Here is an 11,889-nt window from a genome sequence, read left to right as displayed (position 1 = left end):
TGAGGACTTCACCACCGCGGAGAGGAAGGAGAGAGAGAGAGAGAGAGAGAGGGAGAGAGAGAGAGAGAGAGAGAGAGAGAGAGAGAGAGAGAGAGAGTCATTGATCCACAGTGTTGCAGCGCTGCGGCTCATCTAAACTCCTCCCGGTCATTGCGCGGACGTCATGTGGCTAACACCAGCCCGACACACACACCGCTCACTGGGGACCCTATATAAGGTCTGCAGCTGTCAGGTGGAGGACACTGGCTGCTCTGCGCTCAGGGACGACTCGCTTTAGGGAATTACAGCTCTGATACACGTAGATCCAAACTACACTATAACCATGGCTCACGCTTGGGGATACGCAGCGGACAACGGTGAGGCGCTCATTGCACGTACAGTCTATAAAGCTGTAATTGCTTTGATGGTGGGTGGAAGGGGTGTTAAAACCAGTCATACCAAAAGGAAGACAATGAATGGAAAGACTGGGAATGCACCGGCCACTGCAGAGATTTTTTAATTTTTTTATTCTGCACATTTGGGGGCATTTTTACGCGCGTTCTTTTACCCCATCAGCATCCCCAATATGTGTCATTAAAAACTCATACGTCAAGACAAATACTATACAAATACTAATAATAACAATTGTGCAATTGTATCATTTTTAGGACCAGAAAAATGGGCTGATAGCTTCCCTATTGCCAATGGAACCCGCCAGTCTCCCATTGACATCCTACCTGGCGCATCAGCGTTCGACGCGGCGCTGAAGCCGCTGCAGCTGAAGTACGACCCCTCCAACTGCCTCGAAATCCTCAACAACGGACATTCCTTCCAAGTGACCTTCGCCGATGACACCGACAGCTCAAGTTAGTGTGGCATTAATATTATATGAATACCCACACTTGATATCAACGCTCTGCCATCTGATTCAGGGACGTGCTTTGTTATGTCTCGTCTCAAAACGCAATATTTTTTACTGCATTTCCAATTATTATTAGTCTCGTTTCAGCCTGGAGAAAACGCAATGTTTTACTGCTTTTCCAATTATTATTGCGATGTTTTTTAGATGCAATAGAGGAGCTTTAAGGGGATTGGTTTGCAAACAAAGACAATCAATGTCCTCATGAGGATTTATGGGATGCAGTAAGCTGCGAAATGCGGCATTCAGGTTCAATGCGCTACTGTGTGTTAACAGCAGCTCTGCTACTGTGTATTGTGCACCTGAAAGACTGTAAAGGTCAAGCATGTAAATATTATGTTAATATTCATATGGATGGTAAATGCGCACCAGTTTCCACATGCGCTAACAGTGATTTCACAATAGTGATCAGACAGACGAACATAGATTTTTGTTGTTGTTATTTATTTCATTTTTTAAACATGGATTTTTTTAAATAAAACGTAATTTTGGTGATAAGGCTGCAGGTGCTCCATTCAAAGGCCGAGCACAAAGCATGCAGATACTAATTGAGTTGGTAATGTAACCCTGAGCAAACCTTTCCCACGACGACTCTTTCCTGCAGCTATGAGGTCCAAAAACAGAAGAAACGAAGGTTACTCTGAAAACAAACCATGTCTTGGTTGACTGTTAATGTGCTAAATATGCATGGGAGTGAATTGCCATGTTAAGATGCGTGGTGTTTCTAAAATGGAAATTGCATTGGATCATTTCTCTTTGTCTATTGCATTTCAATTTTATTACAGAAAGAGACCAGAAAAGGGATTTTAGATTTGGAGGATTTTTGGATTGGTTGTCCTTTAGCTGATCTGGTAAAGGATAATGAAGAATAGTGTTACATAACCAACACAATCATGGATTATTTCTAGTAGACATGCATCAAGATGAAACGCCCAAAAGCCCTTTTGCTAAAAATAAGAGCCAGATTAGGTAGAGCCTTTTAATTCTCCCTTCTTATTTCACTGGGCTTATTCTCCACCCTGTCCCTCTAAATAAAGGACAAGAAGTCTGCATGTCATCGTTGATGTCATACATCATGTCATACATCATGTCATGCATCATGTGTGTGCACAGACTCCTTATTTATATTTTCCAGGAATCATTTAAACTCCAGCACAACCTCAAACGTCTTGATGATTAGTTCTGCACCTTCTTATCTTTTGAGGCCGTCCGCTGAGAGACAAATATCCTGTTTGGAGAGGACAGTGTGTGGGTTTGGAACAAAGCACCAGAAACACAACAATATACAGGATTATCTGCTATCTTTGTACGTACACCGCAAATAGATCCATTATGTAACAGTGGGAGGAGGTTTAGTGTTAACAATACCTGGACATCATTTAGGGCTGAATGTATTTGACTAGCTTACACAACAGGAACTGAGTCTGCTTTCATGAAAAAGGAAGTCTGCCACGGTGACGAGTCTTTATGTAAAATGTATATATACAGTATATATACCCTATTTGCCTTTTTAACCTGTTGGTCATGTTTTCTATGATCAGAAAGTATGAATAAAAACCAGTCTTCTCGTGGCTTAGCTCTCGTGTTCAGTGTAGGGTGAACTGACGGTGATGCTTTCTTTGTCCTGCAGCTCTGAAAGAAGGGCCCATCTCAGGGACCTACAGGCTCAAGCAGTTTCATTTCCACTGGGGCGCGTCTGACGACAAAGGCTCCGAACATACCGTGGCCGGGACCAAGTATCCTGCTGAGGTACGGATCCACAGAGCCAGAGTGATCACAGAAACACTCAGACAGGTTGAGGTTGATATGTAGTAGCAAGGAGAATAAAAAGGCACATCAGAGTTTTGTATTAAAAAATAATCCTGTAGTCTAACCCAAGAAGAGAAAACATTTTGTATTGTACTTTTGTATTTACCAGTTCACTAAATTCCACTCAAAGAATTTATTTAAATTTACATTTTTGGTTATTTTGTTATCTGTTGTTATTTGCTTGAATTCAAACTCAACCAGTAAAGCTGTAACCTAAGAGAAGGTTTGTATAAAGTAAACTTAAGTAAACTGTAAACAATTGAATGCAGAATGTTGCACGTATGTTGTTGTTTTGCACATTACACTCCCCCAGCCCCATGTCGATCAAAAAGGCTTTTTTAAGCTAAACTAAGCTTACAGGATTTCCACTGTTCTAGATCCTATAAATAAAAGGACTTTTGAGGGGATTATTTTTTATTGTTGTTTCATTCATTCCCAGCTCCATCTGGTGCACTGGAACACCAAATATGCAAGTTTCGGTGAGGCTGCTAGCAAGTCTGATGGACTCGCTGTCGTTGGAGTTTTCCTGCAGGTCAGTAGTGATCAGAGCACCAATCAGCACACTGCACTGTAGCCGACTGCAATGTGTACTGTTTGCTGATTGTTAACTTTATGTGAATTCTTGTTTGTTTTTTCAGATCGGTGCTTCAAACGCCAGTCTCCAGAAGGTTCTTGACACCTTTAGCTCCATCAAGGCCAAAGTATGTGCCTATAAAAATAAAAATAAACATATTCTCCAACAATTTATGATTTAAGACAATTTCACTGACGTGTTCTTCTCTTTCTTTATTGTTTTTCAGGGCAAGCAGACCACCTTCGCTGACTTCGACCCCTCCACCTTGCTCCCTGGCTGCCTAGACTACTGGACCTATGACGGCTCCCTGACCACACCCCCTCTGCTGGAGAGCGTTACCTGGATTGTCTGCAAAGAGCCAATCAGCGTCAGCGCTGAGCAGGTACATGGCTATCGCTCACAGAGCCCATTCAGATAGCAGAGGCCCCGTGGTCTAGAATAGCCCCGTGGTCTAGAATAGCCCCCGTCTGCGAATCCTCTCTTACACCCGGATCTAAATCAAGGGCCTAATTGTTCAGATTAGCTGTGAGGCTGAAAGGAGAAGAAGAAACCTCTGTGATGGGAGGAAAGGCAATATGGCACTTTCGAAATCAGAAGGAAGAAAAAAAGACAGCAAGAGAATGAGGGCGAACGAGAGTTCACACAGATGCGGTTTCCCTTCCACACAACATTTCTGTTTCAGTATGTGGGTGTCAACAGCAAATGTCCACCACACACATGCGATGCTTGTACTGTAGCTTCAGTCAATGGGGGGAGGGGGGGGTATCCTGAGCAACCACAGCAGACATCATACCTGTTGCTAAGTATTTACTCCTAAAAGTCCCCCTAATCCAAGCACTGAAATGGTTATTTGACTTTTAACCGCCCGCTAATCTAAACTAAACACCCTCTTCTGGGCCGGTTCGTCCTTGTGTTTGGAGTCTTTAGGCCGAGTGAGATTTAACAGCGCCTGCTCAAATGTTTATTTCATGGCAGCGAGTAGGTGTCTCAAGGGTAAACATGTGAGACGTGTTGACACAACCTTTAGACTTGGCGCCATATAAGGCAGGTCAAGCAGATAATGACAAAGAAGTCATTCATACAAAGTAATGCATGCTATTAGTTAATGGTTTCTCATCAGGTAATACTACAACATTGAATTATTTTGAATTTGTTATCCAATGCCTACATGTGGCTGAAGCAGTGCAACTACAATGGACTAATTCATTAACCAGAGTTAATGGTAAATCCCTTAAAATAGGTCATCTGACTCTCTGCTGCAGCAGTGCACTGGTTCCTCTTGACTTGTCTGACTTTCGACTCTTTGCGCTTATTTGTTTTATTGCGAGCTCGGTAAGATGATCGATACCTCTTTCATGTCTGTGCGGTAAATATGAAGCTCACTGGCAGCAGCCAGTTATCTTATCTCAGAATAAATATTAGAAACATAGATTAAGTAACATTTTGAATGAGGGATTGTCATATTTTTACAATTTAACATTTTTCCAAATTTACTTTCCCGTCGAGATTTTGATGTGAATATTGATTCCACTTTAATGTCTGTGCGCTAAATATGTCGCTACAGCCAGTAGCAGGCTAGCTTATGCTTAGCATTAAGACTACAACCAGTGGATAAACACAATTTGTAGTTTTTACACTTGTTTTTGTACAGAGTAAACAAATGAGATATAGCTGAGGCTGATTTTGTTAACTTTAGACAGTATCAAGAGTCAGAGTTTTTCCAGTTTACCATACTTATGCTAAGCTAAGCTAAGCTAATCGGCTGCTAGCTGTAGCTTCATATTTAGTGCCCTGACATGAGTGGTATCATTCTTCTCATCTGACTCTCGGCTAGAAGGTTAATGAAAAGTTTGACTGTTTCGGGAACCGGTTTATTATAAAGCATCAAAAAAAGCAAATTTCCTCACACAAGGTCAATGACTGGATGGTGAGACTACTGGTGTGTTTGCTGAGTGACACTCACAGGGTGTCAGCAGGAATGACTAACAGGACGGTCTTCTCCATTTCCACAGATGGCCAAATTCCGCAGCCTGCTCTTCTCCGCTGAGGGCGAGACCGAGTGCTGCATGATGGACAACTACCGACCTCCGCAGCCGCTCAAGGGTCGCGCTGTCCGTGCTTCCTTCAAGTAATACCCCTTCACCCCCCCTTTTTTGGCCCTTCGGCCCTGTTGCCCAGTCCCTTTCCCCTCCCTTTAGTCAAAGTTGCCTCTCGCAGTGAGCCACAAAGCACACATATCTCTCCGTCCAATTGTTTTTTAAATAAATGATATTCCTGTGGCCAATTGCTTTAAACGCTGGGCATTTTAACATGTGAGATGATGCACTTGGATGATTTGCAAATTGTGAGCCAGCAAAGATTCCCTGTCATAATTTATTCTGGAACTATAGGATTCAGCATCTGGTGCCAATGTTCTCAGAAATCACCGGTGTGTGTGTAGGTCTTCTTTGATGAAAAAAATAAGATGGGCTATAGTCAAAATGGTGCCAGCAGGAAGCAGAACGCACAAGCTAGTCGCAGTATAGGGGGGAGGATGAGACTACATCACCATCTGTGAGGAGGGTAAGGTGCAGATAAAAAAGACACACACACACACACACACACACTGGACACACACACTGCCAGTCTGTCTGTAATCTCTGTCCGACTGCCAGCCTCTGCATCACAGCAGCTTAATGAAATGCTGCAGCCGCCTCCATCACAAACGATTGACTCAGAAAATCCTCCTCTGGCACACACACAAACACACACTCACACACACCATGGCACGCTCAGCCTCGTGCAGACATGATGCCTATAGGCACTGACCTGCTTATTGATTTAAATGCAGCGCAAAGCAGCAAAGGACGAGGACAAGCTGCTACTACTGTTAGATACCATCATGGCAATGGCTCATTGTTCTTATTTTGAAGTCTAACCTTTACACCGTTCATGTGTTTGTCATCCTGTGTTGTGCTTTTATTAGTATTGTGTCTTCTGTTGTTTTTTTTACCTGACAGCTTATGCAAAATAAGTCTTAAGTGATTCCTAAAATTATGTTTTGGAACCAAAAGCTCGGCTGCATTTTGACGCCCAGGTGAAATAGCAATAGAGAGGAATGATCCTCCTTTTCAATATGAAATGTGATGTGTGTAAAGGAAATCCCTCCATGGGTTGTTCTGAAAACCCTCGCGAGTGCTAAAGCTTAAAGCGCACAGTCGCCGTGTGGGCGAAGCCATAGCAGCTAATGCACAAAGCCAAGGAATAAATTACCCTGCCAAGGAAGACGGGGAAGAAAAGAAGCTGCCAATGGATCCGATTATAGTGTCAGCCTGCTGTCAGGCCCTGTATAGGAGAAGAACTAACAAAAGACCATGAGAGGTCCTGAAGACACTGGTGTTTCTCCCTGTATGCATTTTTTAAACCATAAAGAAAGATTGTAATTCACATAAAAAGGAAAAAAAAAGCCTTATGCCAATCTTTGTTAGGGACGTCCCATGAGTATGTGTTGTTGTCATTCTATTTCTGAAGTGGACGTTTTACTAGTGAAATAAATATATTTTATGACTAACAACTGTCAAGTGTTTCGCTTCTTTCTATACATTTCAGAAAATCCTCCATTTTACCTGTTTGAGTCAATCAGTCCAAGTCATGCAAGTCAGCTGTTCTTGTAAATTCCCATCAGCGACTCTATTCGAATCCAACAGGACTAGGATTACGCAATCTCAAATGACATATTGGTGAAAAACTCATCTGTAAAATGACTATTCTATGTATGCTATGTCTAAATATTATTACTTCTGGGCTGTTTAATCATATATTTATCAGCCAAATAACTTTAAAAATGAAGGAATGTATCAAAGAGACGGCTTATTAAACACTCAGTGTGCAGTAGTTTGTCTCTACATGTGCTTGAAAGTATTTAGTTTGTGCTCACTGGTGACATTATCTTATCTCAAAAGGTAGAGAAAACTTATTTCCTAACAAAAGATACAGATACACAGAAGCACAGAAGGAAATGTATCTTTCTCCTTCAAGATGAAAGAGTGTCTCTACCCCCTGATGTGTGTGATACTTTAAATTAGTAGCATGCAAAATATTGTATCTATCTATTCTATTTTATCTATTAAAACTGCAAAGGCTGCAAATGAGTCCTACGAAGCCCAATACATTAGTATTTAAAAAAAAAAGTAAAAATAGAAACAGAAAATATTGATATGAAGTCATTATAACCCGTTTGAATAGATGAAGATGGGATGAGAGCAAATGTCTAAAGATAGATGTGAGGTTATTCTTACTGCACTGAAGTCATTACCAACTAATAAATTAGATATTATCAAACTTCCTGTGCACCTTTGCAAACATCCACACACTATATGTGGCTGTGAGGGGCAACATGCAGTGATGAAGGAAATATTGATCCTTTCTTGAAGGGATTGTTTCACATTTTAAAAAAATGAGCTTATTCACTTCATAGCAGGGAGTTAACTTAGAAGAGAGATACCACACACTTTCTGTCAGTTAAATAGTAAGCTACAGGCAGGAGAGGGTTAGCTTAGCTTAGCGTAAAGACTGGAAACCAAGGGAAACAGGTAGCCATCTAGCTAGGCTCGGTCTAAAGCTAACCTTGTCTTTATTCTATATATATATATATATATTTTTAATCTCCACTAGTCTGAAAGAAGACATGTAATGAAAATCTTGCATGAACAACCTATATTTTGGCAGTAGTGTTCAGAAACAGTAGCTCCAGTTCGTGGATTGTTTTAGTACTTGCCAACAATAAAACTGCCTACAGTCCAAAGTACTGCACCTTCAGCCATGGGGGTGTTGTATTTCCCCACATCGGGGCAGAGCTGCTTCCTAATCCTAAACTATGTGTCTTTTAGCTAATCAATAATCTGCAACAGCAGACTGAGACAGAGTTAAGTGGGGAAAACTCCTCCACACAAATCTATTATTAAAAGGGCTTCTGAATGCCAACACAGATGGAGGGTGATGGGCAATGATCTCCTATCAACCCAACGAGATGCTAACACACACTTAGGGCTCAAAATCTTAACCAGCTGTGGCATTTCTCCCTCGGTGAAATGTGACCGATGCATGACATCTCACCTCTCTTGCAAAACCCTCGACTGGGAAGGAGAGACGGATTGTAATCAACAGAGTCTCTGCTTGAAGGGTTGGTGTTACCTAGTTTTGTCAGCTGGTCTTGAGGCTCTGTGGAGGAATGTGTGGATCCCTTATACGTACACGACAAGTTGTCTGGACAACACAGCTCTAAATAGAGCTGGATCTGCTCCCAGTGGACCCGCAGTCACCCAATGTGTGCAGATAATATCAATAGAAATAAGAGCTATCGACGGCGGAAAAGTCTGTCTGACTCCGAATCAATACCAAACTGTGTCATTAAAAAAACCTCTCACTGACATCCCCAGTGGTGGCAGTGGATACAAGTTGTATAACCAGTCAATACACAAGGTCAGCTGGCGGCAACAGGAGATGAAACCAGTGATGTCTGGATTCCCTCTGTGGTCAAACCAGTTACGGTGAGAACTCCTGCTCAACAATGAGCTTGATCAGTCTGTTTTGTTTGCTAGGCCGTGAAGTAAAGTATGAGGAACTGCCGCCTATCAGATGAACTGTCAGTCCAATTGGAGAAAACCTTGTATTCACTTTGTTTGCTGTGATGTCTCGTCCACAGTGGAACACTTTAGCCCCGATTGTCCACTCGGAGCTGCCGCGTCGGCGCTGCACATGTGTGAACTGTCCAAGGACGAAGGCCGAGAGGCTCGCCGAAGCACCGCAGATGGATTCCAGATACCTGTCGTGCTAAATGATAGATATCCATCATGACCACCATGAGACAGGATCCCGTTTGAACTGCGCCATAAATTACACGTATGATGCTAGACAATTTAAAAGATCATTTTGCAGGTCTGTTGTAAAACATTTGACACACAAGAATGTGGAAATATGTGATTAAAAAGACAACACAGCTAGAAAAAGACAAAGAGTTGCTGGAGTTAGCTAAGATAGCGTTAGTAACCTTGCACTATTTGTGAGAAGAGAGGTGTAGTTTACTTAGCGGTTAGCGGTTTCAGACAAAACTAAATTATACTACGACAAATCTATGACAAACTGTGAGTGTGTAAATTCGTGTAAATGTGTGTAAATTCGTGTAAATGTGTGTAAATTCCTGGCACAACTTAAACAGCAAAAAAATTTTTGTCTTTCATCATTGACGACTGTACTTTATTTTCTGAAAAAGAGGTCCCATGGGGGACACCAGAAGGGGGGCGGTACTCTGGACCTGTCGGGGAGCGACAGCCAATGAGAGCGCAAGACACGATGTTGAGGGGAAACCTAGCGTACCTGTGTGTGTGTTCAATGTGTTGCATTAGCAGGTGTTGCACGCAGGTTGTTGGATATTTGCAGGAATCAACATATTATAACAGAGCACAGTGAGTGATCTACAAAGGGGAAATAGTAAAGACGTGTGGAAACGGGCAGGACTACATTGGTATCAGTGTTTGTTTTGGTGACAAAGACGTAGTTCTCATTGGAAATTCCTCCCAGTGAAAAGTCGTGTAGCTTGTGACTCTTTCACCAGTCAGTCATGTCACGTGAAATCCACTTCAACTCATTGACTCCTGATTACAAGACAGCAGGCTGTGTATCAGCAATCTGACAACGTTGAAAGCCGTGTAGTGGCTTAATTGAGCGTTCGCTAAACCCCACTTAACCTTATTAGTTTGTGTTGCAACGCCTGTCCGGCTTTCTGTTCTCGCACGACACAAAAGCAACTTACACTGATAACGGTGGCAGATTCGACTTTCAACACCCGGATGAATTTAATAAACAATTGGACTTTGATTTCAGACAGTTGAAGACAAAAGCCGGCTCTCAGTCCTGGGAGGAAAACCGTTGTTTTTTACCACCTAAAATGACGACTGTCTAACCAGATTGTATTATCAGCAGCCAGCTAGCTAATTATGCTACGTTAAGAGTTAGTTTGAAGGGCTGTCTTCAACTAACTTAACCAGAATCTTTCAAAAGGGGAAACAGGCCTCGTTCTGGTGTTCATAGTAGGGGTTTAACAAACACTCAGTTGTTTTGAATGGCCTTCTCTGGCCCAACTAACCAAGCTAAAGGTGTACATAAAACCAAAGGTGTTCTTGTAACATCCTCCATGTCGGATTGTTTGAAAAACACTGGTTTTGCTTACATGTAATCCCCCCCGTCTCCATCTCGGTGCAGCTTCCTTTTTCCACAGTCCTATTATCTCACCAGTGCTGCCTTTGTGTTGCATCTTTTCATCTCTTGTTTGTTGCGACAGCTGGTTGAGAGGAAATATCCCGCTGGGTGTTTACCATCATGTAACACACATGCGGCTAGGCTTACTTGCATGTTTTGCCACCCGGAAAGACATGCTTTAATAAACTGAGTTCAGCACAAGACCTGGTCGTGGTCTGCAGCAAGGTCAGAAACCTCAATATCACTTTGCTGAGCCCCACGTAAAATACATGAGATGCTGCTGGCGTATTGTCGTTTAAATGGACTTCATTGATTACATTGATTATATAAGTGGAGGCTGGACAAATCAGGGCTAATTCTCTATGGTCAAGGCATGACAAGTCACGGTCAGCATGTCACACATTCTTCCCCCCACCCGGGCTTCTGACCAGCTTGTTGCGTAATCAAGTGTGCAAGCGGGTGACATGTATTAAAGAGACAAGAACTCTGCACACACAGAGAGGAGAGAGCGAGGGAGTCGTCTAGACGCACACCTCTGCAGGATGCAGTCAATAGGTGCACTTCTGTGTGATTGACAAGGTGAACTCTAACCTCGAGTCAAGGACAGTGGCGTTTACTCAGAGGAATTCAGTCAGGACGGTGATCACTTGCTCAGTTATTCAGAAGTGCATTTTTGAGTCCGAAAAATAGAAATGACTCGCCACAGATTCAGGAGTTTTCGATCATGATCCATGAGCTTCATCAACCCAGTTTCTCATGGATTATTCTGTTCATTTAGAGGACTTCTCGTCCATTGAGGACAACAACAAATACTAGATGGCCCTTGTGCCGGGATTATCGATACAAATGAGTAAAACTACTCGTCGATGTGTGGCGTACAAAAGGGCAACAGGGGGTTAGTCGTCTGTGTGGAGTCAGCGGTCCCGTTAGGTCAAAATCACAACACAAAATGGGATAATGACAACAGCCTCTCGTATGGAGCGCTCCGCTGTCTGCCGAAGGAAACTCACAGCTCTATGATGTTCCATTGTGAGAAAGGTTTCACCTCCTTCAGGTTGTATTACATGCGGGTCCAATCAGCGTCTGGACAATCCTGGTCTGGTCGCTTTAGTAGGTCAACGTTTGTTTGTTTTTAGTGTAACCAGTATGAATGTATTGCCTACATTTCTGTCCTTTATGGAAGGGATACGTGTTTTTGAAGCCATCATGTGCACTGACTGTCACATGGTGTTGGTCAATCATGTGGCAGAACATGTGTGGCTGCTAAAGAAGGTCTGTGTGTTGTTAATAGGCCTGATGAAGAACGCTGTGTTTATATGTCGCTCAGTCAAATGTGCTGACGAGAGGCCATGTTTTGCAGGAGGAGCTTTCG

The 11,889-nt window shown here is 42.6% G+C and overlaps 1 protein-coding gene across 1 annotated transcript; it reads left to right on the top strand.

Moving 5' to 3' along the window:
* Positions 1–254: 254 nt before the first annotated feature.
* Positions 255–6,834, top strand: LOC306751015 (carbonic anhydrase 1). The gene is made up of 7 exons (XM_079234518.1): positions 255–356; positions 648–845; positions 2,529–2,647; positions 3,147–3,239; positions 3,346–3,408; positions 3,508–3,663; positions 5,294–6,834. The coding sequence occupies exons 1-7, from the start codon at positions 323–325 to the stop codon at positions 5,411–5,413; spliced, it is 783 nt and encodes a 260-aa protein (XP_079090644.1). The 5' UTR covers positions 255–322; the 3' UTR covers positions 5,414–6,834.
* The last annotated feature ends 5,055 nt before the right edge of the window (positions 6,835–11,889 follow it).

Source organism: Taurulus bubalis (assembly GCF_910589615.1).
Source record: "Taurulus bubalis genome assembly, chromosome: 18".
NCBI lineage: Eukaryota > Metazoa > Chordata > Actinopteri > Perciformes > Cottidae > Taurulus > Taurulus bubalis.
This window is presented reverse-complemented; position numbering and strand designations above follow the sequence as displayed.